The 19315-nt window shown below is 38.8% G+C and overlaps 1 protein-coding gene and 1 non-coding gene across 2 annotated transcripts; both read left to right on the plus strand.

The window, feature by feature from the left end:
• The first annotated feature begins 4067 nt into the window (after positions 1–4067).
• ARL14 (ADP ribosylation factor like GTPase 14) lies at positions 4068–5397 on the plus strand. The gene has a single exon (XM_001096998.5). It carries the CDS (start codon positions 4272–4274, stop codon positions 4848–4850), a length of 579 nt encoding a protein of 192 aa, XP_001096998.2. The 5' UTR covers positions 4068–4271; the 3' UTR covers positions 4851–5397.
• Positions 5398–17676: 12279 nt separating this feature from the next.
• On the plus strand, positions 17677–17808 carry LOC114676579 (small nucleolar RNA SNORA72). The gene has a single exon (XR_003727630.1). It is a non-coding gene; the product is annotated as a small nucleolar RNA SNORA72 (small nucleolar RNA).
• Positions 17809–19315: the final 1507 nt, after the last annotated feature.

The raw sequence follows: 19315 nt of genomic DNA on the forward strand, positions 1-19315 counted from the left end.
ATCCATAAATGTTTTGGGACAGTAAGAAAGGATATTGAAACATTTGTAGATTCTTTTATGACAATTAGCATTGACAAAGAAATTATTTTATTTCTTTTCATAGAAGAGAATAATATTCTTATATGGATATAATATTCATGCAGAATTTAAGCCCTCATTTGTTTGGCTATCTCAAAAACAAGATATAATTGGTGAGATGGGAAATGGTGAAGGTATATATGTATGATCATGCTCATTACAGCAAAAATGTATTAAAGGATGTCCCCAATACCAACAGTAGACCTCATAAAGCACTCAAATCATTGAGTTTAATATGAAATAAATGTTTAACTTCTTTTAAAAGTTTTAATTTGTTGGCTGGGCGCGGTGGCTCAAGCCTGTAATCCCAGCACTTTGGGAGGCCAAGACGGGCGGATCACGAGGTCAGGAGATCGAGACCATCCTGGCTAACACGGTGAAACCCCGTCTCTACTAAAAAATACAAAAAAATTAGCCGGGCGAGGTGGCAGGCGCCTGTAGTCCCAGCTACTCGGGAGGCTGAGGCAGGAGAATGGCATAAACCCGGGAGGCGGAGCTTGCAGTGAGCTGAGATCCGCCCACTGCACTCCAGCCCGGGCGACAGAGCGAGACTCCGTCTCAAAAAAAAAAAAAAAAAAAGAGAAAAATTTTAATTTGTTGAAAATATGGAGGTGAGAAAGAGCTTAAGTAGTAGTGCAGTCACAGGCCCTAAATTCACCTTTGGAAGTATAGACTTACCCCTAAGTAAGCTGAATTATTTTTCTGTATTACTATGGCCTGTAGTCTAATTTTATTAGCTTATTTCAATTATATTCTTTTTTTCAACATGTTGTTTTCAAAAATTTCAAATCTAGAGGAAAGTTAAAAAATAGCAAAATGAACACTCAATACCTCTGACCTAGAGCCACCAACTATTGCCATATTTACACACACTTCCTCCCTCTCATATACATATCTTTGTGTGCATGTGTTTGCTGAGCCAGTTGAAATTAACTTGCTGATATCACCTCTAAGTACTTTAGCCTGTATCTCCTTGAAACAAAATCATCTTCCTACATAACAATAGAATCATTGCCTTCAAGAAATTTATCATTGATAAATAATACCATCTAATATATAGTTCATAATCAAGTTTCCCCAATTTGAATGGTCATAATTGTTATAATAATTTCCTTAATCACTATTATTGACACAGGATCCAATAAAAGTTTACACAATGCATTTAGAAGTCGTATATCTTTTATTTAGAACATTCTTCCCCTGATACTTTTTTTTCCTTTTGTCTTTCATCACATGGACCTATCTGGAAGAGTCCAAGCCTGTTGTCTTGCAGCATGGCCTATAATCTAGATTTATCTTATGGTTTTCTCATGATAGTTCAACATGTTTATGGAAGAAACCCCTACTTATCCATATACAGTTGGTTTTCCATATACATTCCCATATTTTCCCATTTCTAAGACTTTGCTCTCACAGAATGTTTCTTTCACGTATGCCCTCACGTGTCTCTACAAGGCCTGGTTCAATACTTAACCTTCTCCAGGAAGATTTCTCTGACGCCTTTCATTCTGAAGGAGTCTATGAATATCCAGAATACATTAGCCTTTCTTTTCTTGCAGCATGTGTAATTTTTTGGCTTTGTATTTATTTTTATTAGGTCACATGTCTTTTACCTTCTCCCCAGTGAAAGCCAACTAAAGGCAAGCCTAGTTTATCTTTGTGACCTCCCTGGCATCTAGCACAGACTAGGCAATCAATATGTTTATTTCCTGAATGGTTAGATGAATAAATCAATGAACAAATGAAAATGGTATCTTTGGCCTCTGAGACATAGTGAGTTGGTTAAGAACTTAATTCTTTAAAAAGGGTTACAGAATTTCTTCATACGTGTGCTTTCTGCATCTAAAATAGTCTACTTATTTTGTATAAAAACTAAATAAATTTTTAGTTTTAATAAAAAACATGTATATCACATTGTATAGCTCTTTTAAAAATCATGTTGGTAAGCATTGAGGGAAGTCTTTCAATCTGGCAAGTTCATTCTTTAGCTTTGGAAAGTGGTCCTGTATTATTTCTTTATAATTTCCTCTTGTGCATATTTTTTTTTCTCTCTGGAATAAGTCCTACAAATCAGACTTCTGAGTTAAGACTTCTGAGTTCATCCACTATATTTCTTATCTTTTCTTCCATATTTTCTATCTTCAACTTTCTGAAAGACTCCTTCAACATGTCTTCCAGCCTACAGGTATTACTGTTCTTTAAAATTTTTTGAAATTTGTGTTTTTTATTTTTAGGAGTTTTATTTTTATTCTCTGAGTGGTCTGTTTAATACCATCCATTTTTTGTCTTATGGATGTAATGTCTTCTCAAGTCTGTACAAAAATAGTAATTAGAATTTAATGAAAATGTTCTTCTATTCCCTTCATTAGCTCTGTTTAAGCTTTCTTAAAAGTTCTTATTTTTATCTTGATCTCTCTCTTATTCATATTGAAGGCATGCTATGCATTAAGTATAGAAACTTCTGTGCACTGCAAAGCTGATTGGGAATTCTATGTATGTGAGCAAGTTTGCCAACTGCCAGGTTGGCTATAGGTTAATTACATGTTGACTTAGGCATTATGGTCAGAAACTCCCAACTGTCAAAAATGGAGGTCTTTTTTCTGAGATCTTTCAATTTCTTTAATAAAAAACTCTTCAGTATTTTGCCTGGGAATAAATATCTAGTTGGTGAAGACAGCCAGCAGAGGTGTGTGTGTGTGTGTGTGTGTGTGTGTGTGTGTGAGAGAGAGAGAGAGAGAGAGAGAGAGACAGAGTGTGTGTGTGTGTGTGTTCTGTTTATTTTGGCCTCTTGTTAACCTTCTTCTGTTTTTAGTCCTTTATTTCATCCCTTCTCTCTGCCATACCTGTCACCTTGTCTATCTCCTGTGCATCAGCACTCCAAGGCTTGGCTTTATCCTGCTATATCAGTTACCACTCATTTTTCCATCTAGTTTCCATTTTCCAGAATTTTGTTAAAATCTCTCACCCTGTGATGAATTATCTTGTTGTTTTGTTATAGATTTACATGGTATTTTTTGTTTGTTTGTTTATTTTGAGACGGAGTCTCAGTGTCACCAGGCTGGAGTATAGTGGTGCGATCTGGGCTCACTGCAACCTCCAACTCCCTGGTTCAAGCGATTCTCCTGTCTCAGCCTCCTGAGTAGCTGGGATTATAGGCATGGGCCACCACGCCCAGCTAATTTTTTTGTATTTTTAGTAGAGATGGAGTTTCACCATGTTGGTCTTGATCTCCTGGCCCCGTGATCCACCCACGTCGGCCTCCCAAAGTGCTGGGATTACAGGCATGAGCCACCATGCCCAGCCTATATGTTCTTTTAATGCCTTTACCATTATTCTGTGGCGTCGTGGGAAGAAGAGGAAATAAATACATGTATTTATTTGCCATCTTTAATTGGACTGCTTAATGTAAAAGTGTTTGTGTTATGAATTCCCCCTCATATATTTGGTTTTGTGACTGCAGTCATGTAAATTCTCTGCCTAGAAGTTTAAAGAAAGTGATTCTGTATGTGATTAGTGAGTAAGGTTCAGATAACCTTGGGTGGTTTAAGGTTTCCTAGTGAGTAATCTGGACAAGGGAGATTTAAGATACTGCAGACAGAGTGTGAGAATAACTCTCTCTTCACGACTTAAGAAGCCTGGTTCCTTATTTACAATTGGGATAAGATAAATGGTTGAATACCTAGAGAAGTTCTACAAAAAGTTACACAAAAAGTTTAGTTAAATTTAAGTTAAAAGTTAGTTAAAATGAAAAGTTAAGTTTTTGTTCTGCTGCTAAACCATGCTCCTCTGCATGTTGAACCTTCAGTTTCCTCTAGATTTCTAGCACCTGAAAGAAAACAAAACTGCAGCCAGGTAGGCCTCTCCTAATCTTACTCATTTACAGAGAATTTCCCCTTTGAGTCACCATGGCATTGGCTGGTTACTCACACCACAGATACCTCAGGATTGGCTGGGACTGCAAATAAAATACTGTTTGCCCATAATCAAGTTGATAAGCTACAACATAAACACATCTAGGTTCTTGTTCTTAGAATACAGCATGAAGCATTTGCTTTCTTCTTTCTTCCTAACATTTTCATGCGAGATCCAGAAAGGACACATTGTCTCTGGCCATTTGAAGAAACAAAGAAAGAAAGTAAGAAAAGGTATTTAAAGAGAGAGAGAGAGAGAGCGAGAGAAAGAGAAAAGCTAAAATGGGTTTGCTGGGTTCTAAAAATCCCCAAACCAAACAAGCCCAAATTCTTCTTTTGGGACTTGACTCAGCTGGGAAGTCTACTCTCCTTTATAAATTAAAGCTTGCTAAGGATATTATCACCATCCCTACAATAGGTTTCAATGTGGAGATGATAGAGTTGGAAAGGAGTCTTTCGCTCACAGTCTGGGATGTTGGAGGACAGGAAAAAATGAGAACTGTTTGGGGCTGTTACTGTGAGAACACTGATGGGTTGGTGTATGTTGTGGACAGCACAGACAAACAGCGACTGGAAGAGTCTCGGAGACAGTTTGAGCACATTTTGAAGAATGAACACATTAAAAATGTGCCTGTTGTTCTATTAGCCAACAAACAAGACATGCCTGGAGCTCTGACTGCTGAGGACATCACCAGAATGTTCAAAGTGAAGAAGCTTTGCAGTGACCGGAACTGGTATGTGCAACCCTGCTGTGCCCTCACAGGGGATGGGCTGGCCCAGGGGTTCAGGAAATTAACTGGATTTGTGAAGAGCCACATGAAATCAAGAGGAGACACTTTGGCATTCTTCAAGCAGAACTGAGACTGAAAAATCCAAGTCTCAACAGAGACACTGATGAAGTTGAAAGGGTAATTGTTTTTCTATGCCAAATGAGGAAATCAAATTATTGAGATGACAAACTTTTCCTGAGATGTTATTTCATTTACATTTAGTTAAACAACTTAGAATGATATCTAGAAAATATTTATTTTTCAGCCAGAAACTTTAGCAAACTGTGGCAATGCTCACTGGGAATGAAAATGTATAATGTTCTACAAATTTTTATCACATTGGATGACTTTGAATATAGTAGTCACATTTGGGACCAAATAAATTACTACATTATTAATTGTATATGACTACTAGAACAACGTTTTAGTAAGCTGTCTGCTAATAGAGTCAGAATTCTTCCAGATTGTTTCCAGCTGTAACAGGTATTGAATTTCCACCATGCTCCTATGTAATAGCTGGGTGGTGTAAAAAACGAACTTCAAATTGTGGAGTGGAAAAGGGGTAATGTTAACATCTTGTAAATTCATGTTCCCTAAATAAAGCTTTCTTATTTCCTAAATAAAGCTTTTCTTCTGGATTCCTGCCAGCTTTTTTGAAATCTATTGCTGGGAACTTCCTCCAGTGAATCTTAAACAATGAACTTCAGGCTGCTAATTACTCAGAGGCTGTGTTCTGCCATAGGGAGCAGAGTGTATTTACTTAAAGGTCTGGTGATGGGGTAGCACCTTGGAGTTTAGGGGCTCAGGGCTCAGCTCTAGGCTACAGCCCCGAGTCTCGCTTCCTTGGATTTCAGTTTAACAGCCATTGCTTGGAAACATATGTGCAGCTCATTGTACTGATCAAACAGGAACCAGACCTAGACTTTGCTCTCAGAGACCCACAATTTACAGCAGGAAACAACATAAAGCTAGCAGCTAGATTAGGGCAATAAATGCTATGTGCGATTACGGGAGATACTCTTTTTAACCAGGGAAACAAGAAATGCTTACTGCAGGAGATGGTATTTTAGAGGGTCCCTCACTCCCACTGACCCTACAAAGGTACAGGTTAGTCACTGGAAGTTCCCATCTCTAGGAAACTTTCCAGAGGCATTGGGCGGGAGGGCAGGTGAGTGGGCAGAGGAGCTGGAGATTGGAATGGAAGTCCCCTGAGAAGCTCAGAACTCCCAGGGAGGCCCTGGTACAAACAGACAACACTTTCCTCCTACCCCACTTCCAACAAGGCTCATTTGGGGCTGGAAGCAGAGCTCAATCATCCATAGCAGACCCTAGGACTCCAAATCTTAAGGTCACAGAGGGAAAAAAAAGGGGGTAAAATAAACCAAGGATGCCAGCCCTTGGATTCCTCTTAACGATTTTCTTCTCTCGTCTTAGCTATTTGTTCAGCAAAGATCCGAGCACTACCTTCTGTGCTACGTGGTAGAGATTCAAATAATAAACTAGACACACAGGTAATAATAGTTACTGTGGGATGAGTACTTGTGGGTGCCAGGCACTGTGTGCTAAGCACTTTCATACATCTTCCCATTTAATGTTCACAACTGCCCAAAGAGAAACAGGCATAATCTAAATTTTAAAGATGAGTGTACTGAGTCTAAACAAGATTACACAACAACCACCACAAAAAAACTACTTGATATTTAACTGAGGAGTAGCAACAGAGCCAAGATTCAAATTCAGGTGTGTCTCACTCCAGGGTCTGTGCTGTTAGGTGTTCTGACGTTGTTTTACTAATAAGGTATAGTCTCTGTCTTCAGTGAACTTACCACATGCAATTAAGAATAAATCAGGCCAACATACATTACTTCTATAATAAAAATGTTCTTAGAAAAAATTTACTAGGCAGAATAAATTAAGTTCAATAACAGAGATATAAAAAACATGAAAGACTGGCAAAAAGTTTCCTGATTTCAGGGAGATCTCAGGGGAGTGGCAATGTTAAATGCTTCGTAGTAGAACTTTTCTTTTTTGGAACGTAATTAAAATCTCAAATATGTATCTTCCCTTACAATTTCTCTGTGTGTGTTTTTATGGAATCTTCTTAGTAACCTTAAATTGGAAGTCACTAACTTACTTCTACAAAAAATGCCCTCTGGTGCTCATGTATCTTGGTAATCTGAATTAAGTCAAGCCCTTTATGGCCCAGTCTTGGCATGATGTAAAAGTAAAAGTTGAAGAAAACAGCCTGTTAAAATACTGAAAGGAACCCAAATCTTCACTTTAGAAAGCCCCTGGGTGTATGTGTTGGGTGTGGTGGGCAAATGCATTCTTCATGTAGAGCAAAACTTATAAAGCAGCATTTTCCTGTCATTTCAACATCTCCCCCCATATAGCAGCTATTCCTTAAAATCTCTGTTAATATTCTCCCCAAAACGTGTACCCTTCTCATGCTTTTCTCCTTTCTTCCCTGGGATCCAGGGATTCAGTCTATTTTCCTCCATCAGTCACTTGCTTTCTTTTTTTTTGAGACGAGGTCTCACTCCATCACCCAAGCTGGAGTGCAGTGACGCGAGCTCAGCTCACTGCAACATCCACCTCCCAGGTTCAAGCGATTCTCCTGCCTCAGCCTCCCGAGTAGCTGGGACTACAGGTGCGCACCACCATGCCAGGCTAATTTTTGTATTTTTCAGTAGAGATGGAGTTTCACTATGTTGGCCTAGCCAGGCTGGTCTCGAAGCTTTCTTTTTGAGTTAATTTTATCAGTCTTTATTTGGCAATTCCCTCCTGCTCTCTGCAGTATGATCTTGTCTGCCCTCCAACACACACACATGCACATGCATGCACATACATACACCTGTGCACTCTTCACCCTGGTCTACTAATAAAGCCCGAGACTGAGGGACGGGAAAAAACTAGGTGGACAGTAGCAAAATATTTCTTGACAGACAAGAGAAAGAGGCTTGATATTTATTATTGTCATACATTTTATTTCATTTTTATTTTGTGCATTCCTTTCAGGTGTTTATCTTTATATTTTTATTTTATTTTGTGTATTCTTTAAAATGAATTTTATCGTGTATATTTGAGGTTTGTGTTATGATGTTTTAGGACACATATAGATACTAAAATGATTACTATAGTAAAGCAAATTAACGTACCTATCATCTCACATTGTGACTTTCTTGTATGTGACAAGAGTGACTAAAATCTACTTATTAATATTTAACAAAAATCCTAAATGCCAAGTAATTTTACTCTATCATTTATCTGTAACAAGGTAAAACTTAACTTATCAAAATAGCATGCTGCCATGGATTTAATAGCAACAAAAGCATAACACTTCTGAAATATTCCTTGCCTAAAGAGTTAAAGAATAAATCTTAAATCTTTGAGATAAAGGTAAATATCAGTTACATTTTCTGAAAAGTGAATATCAGATAAATATTTCTATCTGATTTTCTAAGCATTGTAAATGACAAAAATCTCGACAGGGCATAAGAATGAATAATGGCGAATAAATAAAACACCCACAGTGACTGGTGTGTGTGTGTGTGTGTGTGTGTGTGTGTGTGTGTGTATATATATATTTTAAGGCAGAGTCTCACTCTGTCTCATCCTGTCTCACCCAGGCTGGAGTGCCGTGGTGCGATCTTGGCTCACTGCAGCCTCCACCTGCTGGGTTCAAGCGATTCTCCTGTCTGCCTCCTGAGTAGCTAGGACTACAGGCATATGCCACCACACCTGGGTAATTTTGTATTTTTGGTAGAGACGGGGTTTTCACCATGTCAGCCAGGTTGGTCTCAAACTCCTGACCTCAGGTAATCTGACCTCCTCGGCCTCCCAAAGTACTGCAATTACAGGCATGAGCCGCTGTGCCCAGCCCGAACATGACTATGTTTTGATAATGAACAAACTGGGTTTTACCAAACTAAGGAAGACCAGGTATGGAAGGAGCCCTGCAGTTCTAGCTCCCGGTAGGTGGTACCGAGAGGCAGTCTTGGAGGCCGACTGAATTCCTGCAGTGTGTTGACTGTGCGGAGGAATTAACCTAAAAAGAGCGACCCTCCGCTGTGTTCTGCTTTGCAAACCTCGAGTTGGCCGACTCTCGCTTGCATGAGCTCTCTCACCACAGAGATAGAGACAGAGACACAGAGGGACAGCCAGAAATAGAGAGACCTCCTTTGGCAGTGCCAGTGAGTATTTTAACGTAATAACATAATTTAATAATGTCACAGGGGTTCCAGTCCACCAGATTTTTAGCACAGTGTTGAATTACTTTAAGCATAAGATACCACACTTTACCTTGAAAGTACCACACACACAAAAAAGATGGTTATTAGATGACTTAACCATATAAGCAGTATTTTCACAAATATTATCTCATTTCATTCTCACAAAATCTTATGAGGGAGGCATAGCAAATATCAACTCCATTTTAAGGATATGAGGAAACTAAGCAGTTACCAAAAAAAAAAAAAAAAAAAAAAAAACCAAAAAAACAAAACCCACACACACACATAGGCTGGGCGCAGTGGCTCACGTCTGTAATCCCAGCACTTTGGGAGGCCGAGGCGGGCGGATCACGAGGTCAAGAGATCGAGACCATCCTAGCCAACATGGTGAAACCCCATCTTTACTAAAAATACAAAAAATTAGCCGGGCGAGGTGGCACATGCCTGTAGTCCCAGCTACTCGGGAGGCTGAGGCAGGAGAATCACTTGAACCTGGGAGGCAGAGGTTGCAGTGAGCCGAGATTGCGCCACTGAACTCCAGCCTGGGTGATAGGGAGAGACTCTGTCTCGGAAAAAAAAAAAAAGAAAAGAAAAGAAAAAGAAAGTACATGAGTAAATTAGAGGTAGGGAATGGCAGGGAGTGTAAGGCTCATTTACATAAGGATTCAGAAAACACCCCTCTACACTTTTGGTTGGAGACCTACAACATTGAAGACCTGAGGAAGGTGTATTCTAAGTTGGAGAACAGCAAGTTTAAGAGCTGTGAGGCAGTAACAAGCTGGGAGTGAGAGAAGGGCATTGAGGCCGGTATGGCCGGATAAGGAGACAGGTGGGAGAAATAGAAAGTGGGCATCAGCTAGGGAAAGGAGTGAATGGAGAGGTTTAAAGCAGGTGAATGATGTAATCAGATGTTCACTGTTAGAAGACCTTCTTGGCAGAATTCTGTGTGGAGAATGCAACCATCCAGGCGAGAATTGGTGGTGGCCTCATGGTAGTGGGATTGAGAAGTGGTCAGAAGGGAGAGGTATTTTGAAGGGTGAACTGACAGGATTTGCTGGTGGATGTAGGATCCAAGGGGGAAAGGAAGATATCTTTTAGGTTTTTGGCCCAAGAAACACTGTATCCTGTAGACCCATTTAGTTTCTAGAATCAAAGAGATTTAATGGTAAAACCTATATGTGCCACATTATAGCTAAATTCATTGTATCATAATATTTATGTGTGTGTGTTTGTTTGAGATGGAGTCTCGGAGTCTCGCTCTGTCACCAGTGTCTCCCGCTACACACACACACACACACACACACACACACACAGTTGCAATCATCCTGACACTTTACCAGTAAGTACTTTATTGTGTATCTCCTTAGAATCACCCTTCTCCTGTGTAACCATATTTGGGCTTCTTTTCTATTCCTGTTTCTCTCTCTTTCTACCCACCCCCCTCACCACCACTTTCTGCTACACATGTGCCCACACGTGCACGCACACACACACACAGTTGCAATCATCCTGACACTTCACACTTACTTTATTGTGTATCTCCTTAGAATAGCCCTTCTTCTATATAACCACAGTGCCATTAATTTACACATAAAACTTCAAGCATTAATTCAATATTATCAAACAGTCTATAAGCAAATTCCCCCAGGATACCCAATATCATCTACAGAACTTGTTTGATCCAGAATCTATTGCATTTGGCCATGTCACTTTTAATTTAGAATATTTTCCCCACCTTTTCCTAGTTTTTCATGTCCTAGAAATTTTTAAGGAGTCCAAGCCAGACAATTTATGTCCCACAGTCTGGATTTGTCTGTTTCTTCATGATTGGATTCAGGTTAAACATTTTTGGCAAGAATATTCTACAGATGCTATTGCACTTCCCACCATATCCACTAGGGAATATATAGTGTCAGTTTGTCCTCTCATTGGTGACACTAAATTTATTACTAGCTTTTTCCATGATAAAAATATAATTGTTTTCCTCTGCTGTTAATAAGTGACTTGATATGTATTTGAAAGGATAAATATGATCTTTTGAGAGCTTATGAATATCCCATTCCCCAAAAGCCTTTCACTTAATGGTTTTGGCCTCCATTAATGATCTTTACCTGAATCAGTTATTGCATTGGGAACTACAAAATGGTGATTTTTCCTCCTAAATCTCTAATTCCTTGACATTTGCTAGCTGGCATTCCTCTATAAATATGAGCTTTATCACCCGTATCCATCATTTATCTCTCTCTCTTTCTCATCACTATGGACTCACAGACACTTCGTAATTTCAAAGTTTTATAATTCAGTGCTATTCAAACTCAGGTCCATGGATCAGCAAAATCAGCATTGCCTATGAGCTGTTTAGAAATGTAAATTCCTGCTCCCTCCCTCTCCACCACCCCAGACTAACTAATCAGAATCTTGGTTGGGGACAAGGGGTGTCCAGGAATTTGTATTGTGACCAACACTGTTATACAGTCCTCCCTCAGTATCCATGGAGAATTGGTTCCAAGACCTCCCCAAGATACCAAAATCTGAGGATACTTAAGTCCTTGATATAAATGGCATAGTATTTGCATATAACCAACCCACATCCTCCCATACACTTTAAATCATTTTAGATTACTTATAATACAATGTAAATGCTATGTAAATAGTTGTTATACTGTATTGTTTAAAGAATAATGACAAGAAAAGGGGTCTGTATATGTTCAGAACAGACACAATTTGATATGTATTTGAAATGATAAATATGATCTTTTGAGAGCTTATGAATATCCTATTCACCGAAAGCCTTTCACTTAGTGGTTTTGGCCTCCATTGATGATGAGCTTTAAATATGAGCTTTAAAGCTTATACCCAGCCTGGAGTGCAGTGGCGCAATCTTGGCTCACTGCAGCCTCTGCCCCCTGGTTCACGCCATTATCCTGTCTCAGCCTCCCGAGTAGCTGGGACTACAGGTGCCCGTCACCTCGCCCGGCTAATTTTTTGTATTTTTAGTAGAGATGAGATTTCACCATGTTAGCCAGGATGGTCTCAGTCTCCTGACCTCGTGATCCACCCACCTCGGCCTCCCAAAGTGCTGGGATTACAGGCTTGAGCCACTGCGCCTGGCCAACAAAATGATTCTTACATATCTCTCCTCAAATTATATGTAAGGTATAATATAATACAACCTTGTACTTCTAAGTCAGATTGGACTTTCTTTCACTTTAAAGCATTTTTCCACTCGAGTTTAATGTACGTACTTTAGTTGCCAATGAATGAGGAACATGAGAGACCGTGGTGATGACACCAGCTTCTGTTTAATGGGATAACCCCCAGTAGCCTCATGGTTTTATTTCTGCTCTTGCTTTAATAATGTATTTTACATGTATTCTAAAATTTAATATAACATAAAAATGCACAGATCCCAATTAGTAAAAATGCATATATAGAATACATAAAATACATAAAATATCTAGGTAGTTGTACATAAGTGACTAGAATTCTGTACAGTTCTCAATATTTTCCAAAGTTTCTACAGTGAACATGTGTTACTTTTATATTGTGATAACACACTTTATTTTTAAAGGAGCTATTTAATCTTCATAGCGTATATAAACCATGAGTTGACAATGCATGTATGGCCTTAGAACTGTCATTTCAAATGCATTAATCTAAAGTATTAAGAAGTCCTTTTAAAGACCAGAAGTATTGCAATGTATAGACACATGGGGGCACTGTAACCAAGTATTAATAATCAAAGAAAAACAAATCCAATAACCAAAACAGTTGACATATTGAAAATTCACTGTAGTCCAGGTTCTGTTCTTAGCATTTATATGTATTATCTCATTTAATCCTCACATTAAATCTGGGGAATACCCTTATTATCCTCATTAGTACAGTGATCTGAGACTCAACGCTATGCAGCCACCTAAAATTGTAAAATGCATTTACTGTGGCCTTTTATACATAATCAAGCTTTCACTATCAGTTGTTTGGTGAGAATTCTATACTGTACTTCTGTGCAAAAGTTTAATTCTCTTTTAAGTCATGGCCTGCTTCATACTATCAAATGCTTTCTCGGCTGGGTGCGGTGGCTCATGCATGTAATCTCAGCACTTTGGGAGGCCGAGGCGGACGGATCACTTGAGGTCAGGAGTTGGAGACCAGCCTGGCCAATACGGTGAAACCCCATCTCTACCAAAAATACAAAAATTAGCCGGGCATGGTGGTGTGCGCCTGTAGTCCCAGATACTCAGGAGGCTGAGTCAGGAGAATCGCTTGAACTCAGGAGGTGGAGGTTGCAGTGAGCCGAGATTGCGCCACTGCAATCCAGCCTGGGCAACAAGAGCGAAACTCCATCTAAGAAAGAAAAGAAGGAAGGAAGGAAGGAAGGAAGGAAGGAAGGAAGGAAGGAAGGAAGGAAGGAAGGAAGGAAGGAAGGAAGGAAGGAAGGAAAACCAAAAACTAAAAAAACCCAAATACTCTCTCTGTTGCTGTCCTCAGAGTCTAAGGACAGCTAAGGAGCAGAGAATCGATATTTAATAAAATTTGGTTTCTTCATCAGCAATATATCATAAAATTACAGAAAGTTAGAAAAAATGGATAAATATAACTATTAGCATTTTGCTGCATTTTCTTGCAGTCTTAATTCTTCTTCAATGTGTATATAATTCAATGTATCATTTAAAATTGTATTTATGTTTTAGCAGGTAAACAAAAATTGTATATATTTATTATGTACAATGTGATGTTTCAAAATATCTATACAGTTTGGGATGGCTCAATTAATGTATGCATTACCTCACATACTTATTTTTCTATGGTGAGAACATAAAATCTACTCTGTTAGTGATGTTCAGTTATACAATACATTGTTATCAACTATAATCACCATGTTATACAATAGCTCTCTTGAACTCATTCCTCCTGAGTAAAATTTTGTATCTTTTGACCGATATCTACCTGCACCAAGCCTGGTAATCACCATTCTACTCTCTGATTCTATTGAGTTCAACTTTTTAAGATTCCACATTTATGTGAGATCATGTAGTATTTGTCTCAATATATCATTTTTGATAATTTGGTAATTCAAATTTTTTCTTCTGTCATCACATTCACATATTATATACCTTTACCATGTTATATATCTTTTAGAACCATCAATTTTCAGTGTTACCTCATTTCCAATGTAGTAGACATATCATATTAAATGTTTAGGTAGTTGCACACAATTGTAGGTTTTTAACCATTTCTCTACCATTAGTTTTTTACATTGCAGTCAGTTTTTCATGTTGTAAATAATTCAGCAAAAGCATTTTCATGCATATACTGCCACCCCCATATTATTACTTCATTCACTGATGAATCTGGGCAAAGTACACTGAAAAGCTTCTAGAAAGGGTTCAATATTCTAGGTGCTATTAAAAGCATTTGTGATTAGTGGAGGTTAAAATGTCAACATTAACAGGAGTTTGGAAGAAGTAAATTCCAACCCTCATGCATGACTTTGAGGGAGTTCAAGACTTCAGTGGAGGGGGTCACTGTAGATGTGATGGAAATAGCAAGAGGACTACAATTAGAAGTGGAGTCTGAAGATGTGACTGCATTTCTGCAATCTCATGATCCAAGTTTAGCAAATAAGGAGTTGTCTTTTATACATGAACAAAGAAAGTGGTTTCTTGAGACAGAATCTATTGAGATTTCCTTCTTGAGAGAGAAGGAAAAGAGAGCTCTGGAGTTCCTCAGAGTGGCAACTACATGCTATTTCTGAAAGTAAGAGAGTGGGATGGGTAGGGGTGGGTCATATCTACTCAAACACCTCACTGCTCAGGCACCAGGAAGCATAATCCCATTATGTGCTGGGAAAGAGTAAAGTTGGAAATATTTGGTGAACTAAATTATTATTAAAGATAAATATATATGTATTAATTTAACTAAGGAAGCAATTTGAGTAAGTTAGAGGTCATTTGAGGAGGCCTTATCTAAGGGAAATAGAGACTAGGGAAGGAACAGGAGATGGAGTGAGGAACTAATCGGGTGTACCAGGCATGAAAGAGCAGAATGATAGCAGATTTTCAGTCTGGATGATTATAGGAAGGGTGATGTCAATGAGAAGATAAGGTGAGTGGTGCTTGTCAGCGTGCAGCTGAGACATCTACATTTGACCTTACCTTTTGCTTGATAAGATCTACTATCTTCGCTTCAGGCCCTTTGCTCAGTATACTCTGCTTCTCCTTTGTGTTGAGTTACTGGAGATCCAGCTAGAAATCAGAATTGGTCCCTGCTCTGGGTGGATGGACAGATGCCATGGGTAAGGAGCATATGCAGGAATTTTAGGGATATGTAAAGTGCTTTGTGTACATTACCTAATTTTTTAAATTATAATTTATGTTCTAGGGTACATGTGCACAACGTGCAGGTTTGTTACACATGTCCGTCAATGACAGACTGGATTAAGAAAATGTGGCACACATACACCATGGAATACTATGCAGTCATAAAAAGGATGAGTTGATGTCCTTTGTAGGGACATGGATGCAGCTGGAATACATTACCTGATTTAAATTTCAAAATATCTCATGAGTAAAATATGATTATGTTCCTTTTAAAGAAAAAGAATTATTAGACTATCTAGAATCCAGCTCTGCTACGTAATCTTGTGCCAGTTAGTTCACCCCTCTGAACCTTCGGTCTCTCCATTTTAAAAGGTGAATACTCCCTACACTGATGGTCGTGGGGACTATGGTGTTGCGAAAGGGCCAGAGAGTCCACCAGCACACCGCCCTGACGTCCTCTCACCCTGCCAGGGCCTATGATCCAGAGAAAGGGGAGAGGGGCACCTAGCCCCACCCCTGGCCCTTGCAGTGAGATGATGTCATGCCCCTCAGTCTCCACACACTTGGGGCTGCCCTTGAGCCGTAGCCTACAGAGCAATGATTAGACCCTACTCCTGGCCCACACAGTGCACTGACATCATGCCCTACCGGCTGCTGCTGCATGCTGATGATGACATCACCCTGTGGGTGTTCTCACCCCCGAGGACCCAGAATCTCATTTGCTAGAGGGAGAGGCAGGTGCCAAGAGCAGTGAGGCTTGTGTGGAGTCGATGTGACATCAGCCTCAGTGACCAATAGCTCTGGACAACTTATAGGGCCATATCTGAACCTTGACCTTGGGGGCACCTTGTCTGATGGTTGCACTGAGATTGCATGCAATAGGGATTGGTTATTTCTACAGAGCAATGTAGAGCCTGCCTCTCTGGAAGGGTAATGGAAGAACAACTTGACCTCTAATCTAAACTTTTAAAAAGAGTTGTTTACATGTGTTGTCTCTACTCATTTCCCATTCACTCCTCAACCCATTCCAACTGTTAAAGATTATTTCTAAAAGGTAAAATCAGAAATCTATGCAAATATGCAAACATAAAGTGAACATGTGTCAATTAACTCATTAATTAATAAAGGAACCAGTTGTCAATCTAAAATAAACAGCAGAGAGACCGACTCTCCAAAACAGAGTTAATTCAAGAATAGCAAGAAATTACAATTTGGGATGCGGGTTCTGTGTCAGGCCATAGGTGCATCCAAAGAGGTTTGGGTAAGAGCAGGCTTTTAAAAGAAAAAAGAATTACAGGTAACATGCTTTGAAACAAAGACCATTGGTTACCGGGGCTTGTTGCAGGAGTTGGCATTAGCTTATTGGTAGAGACAGCCATTGTTAGGCAAGTGTCCTTGTGCAAGTGGCTTATCTGGAATACTGCGATTTTGAGGAATTTCTTGCAATAATTCGTACTACCAACTTAGATGCCTGAGGGCTTCTACTCCATAGCCTCGTGGCTCCATTTCATTAGACTTGACATAAGTGACTTCATTTTGACACTGATAACTTCACACAGTAAGACATTATGACTGTCTCAAAGAACCTTAAGAAGTACATAAATAGGCAGTAGTATTCTGGAATGAATTTCTTCCCCCATCCTCTCTCTCATCCAATGGATGAAAAAGATCTTTTGACTCAGCTTCCAAATTGGATTAATCTTTTCTCCAGCTTCACAAACAGCATCTTACTCCGAGCGAAATCATCTGTGGATCCGACTATTGCCTTCCAGTTGGCCTCACCTTCTGCCCCCCAAATCTGTTTGCTAGAGTTTCCAAAGTGATCTTTTTTAAAAAAAGAAGAAAAAGAACAACAATAAACTAGATCATGTTGCTTCCCTTTGTAAAATCTTCCAAGGGCTTCTTTGCTTGGAGATTTAAATCCACACTTTTTGTGCTTGCTTACAAGGAAATATGTGATCTATCTGTGCCTCTTTTCGAATATCATGTACCAGTCTGCCTTCCCACAGTGCTCTAGGGCCTTCTGCTTAGAATGCTCTTCCTCCTGAATTTTCCACTGTCATCTCCTTTTCATTTTTATATTTCAGCTTGAATATTGCCTTCTCAGGCCTTTCCAGATCCTGCATTCTAAACCGGCCACTCAATCATTCTTATTTAAAATGCTAAATATCAATCACTTTGATACAAAATTTGTGTATCGTCCCTCTCTCCACCCCCAATAAAAATGAAAGTGCATAAGTTCAGCAAGAAAAGCTCTGATTTACACTGTTCACCAATGTCTTCTCAGCTAATAGGACACTTAATTGAGTTCAGCATGTTATCTTTTCATGAGTTGGGGTTTATCACTTAAATTAAGAAGTTATTATGAATATTCTCGCTATTCCGATTTTGTAATAATCAGGACAGGCTAAACATTCACAATATTAAGACCATGCATGTATCCCTAGACCTAGTTATTTCCCCAGGTCTGGTTTCATAAATGCTGGTGATAAAACAGGTTTGATATATTATATGATCATTTTGTGTGATCATATAATGGCTGTGATTCTAAGTTATCTTTGATCAACCTTAAGAAAAATGACAGTACAGCTAACATAGTAACTTTTGCAAAAAATCAGTGCTAATTTGCAGAAGGGATAACCAAAGTAGAGAAATTTGATGGCACCAGTTGCTATTAAATGAATTGTAAAAATTACTGTATATACAAATTTAAAAATAAAAAATAAGCAGCTAATTGTCATAACAAAAGGTCTAATTATTTAAAATAAGTACTACCTGAGATACATTTACAAACAATATTAGATTATTTTATGTGAAAAATACTTTGGATTAAAGAAAAAAGGTGTTAAAAATATTTTCTGTGCTTGATTTCCAAAGCATATTATTGAAGATGATCTTTTCAAGGATTCTAATAGTTATTTTTCTCTTTTAATTGCTTAGATCATAATCTAGAAAGAGAATTTTAGGTTAATAATCCAATCTAAATTTCCAATCACTATTTAGCAGACATTTTTTGCTCCATCTCTGGCCAATCTCCATGTTAAATGAGAGAGGATTCCAAATAAGACCTGGTGAAGGTAACATTTGAGTTTCAGTATGAGTAGAGTGAAAATAGAAGTAGGTGAAAAGCAGAGAAACTGGCGCTTTAGGCAAAGGCGTGAATTCAGGTCTTGTTCTGGAGACAGAATATAAACGAGATTAGCTAGAAGGGTTGGTGGGAGCCAAAACATTAAAGGCCGTAAATTTGAGGAGTTAGGGTCTTACTCTGCATGGGAAGCCAACAGATTTTAGACTGAGTGTCATGGTCCTGTGTTGTTCGTGTTGTCATGGATAAGATTGTGCAACATTAGCTAAGTAATGGACACAAATAGACCTCACATACTTAATCAAAATCAATAGGGGCCAGGCACTAGTGATTATGAACAAAAGGAGTTTCCAGTAGACCTTGGAATTACACATTAGAGCTAAAGGACATATAAAAAAGATTTATTCATTTATCTTTCAGTCGTTATTTAGAGGGCACTAACCATGAGTCAGGCACACAGGGAGACCTCCAAGCTATTTTCAGTATGCTGAAAGACCCAAAAGAAAATTGTCTATTTACTCTCAACAGGCTGAGTAGGGTGATTAAAATTTCTTGTTAGTTTGCTTTGGGTTGGAATTTACGGGAATTCACTATGGGAACACTGATAATCTCAGGCTGACCAGAAGCTCTGATAACAAAAGATAATAAAAAAGATGATAATTGGTATTTGGTTTTCTTAAAGAGAGAATGAACTGAAATTTAATGTAGTTTGCTAGGTAAAATTATTCAGAATGTGGAAAAGCCAATGCATAGAAGAATATTCAGGAGACAAAAGTAATGAAAATCAGATTCCCACCTTTACACAGTCTCTTTTATATAAATCCCAACCTGTTTCTCCTCCCCTAATTTCCACCTCAGTAATGGCCCCACAATTCTTTCAGCTACAAATCCCAGAAACTTGGGCATTCTTCTCAAC

This window comes from Macaca mulatta, chromosome 2 (genome assembly GCF_049350105.2).
Source record: "Macaca mulatta isolate MMU2019108-1 chromosome 2, T2T-MMU8v2.0, whole genome shotgun sequence".
Taxonomy (NCBI): domain Eukaryota; kingdom Metazoa; phylum Chordata; class Mammalia; order Primates; family Cercopithecidae; genus Macaca; species Macaca mulatta.

Bases quoted from the DNA above. Each gene is read 5' to 3' on its own strand.
- ARL14 (XM_001096998.5), top strand. From the start codon at position 4,272: ATGGGTTTGCTGGGTTCTAAAAATCCCCAAACCAAACAAGCCCAAATT.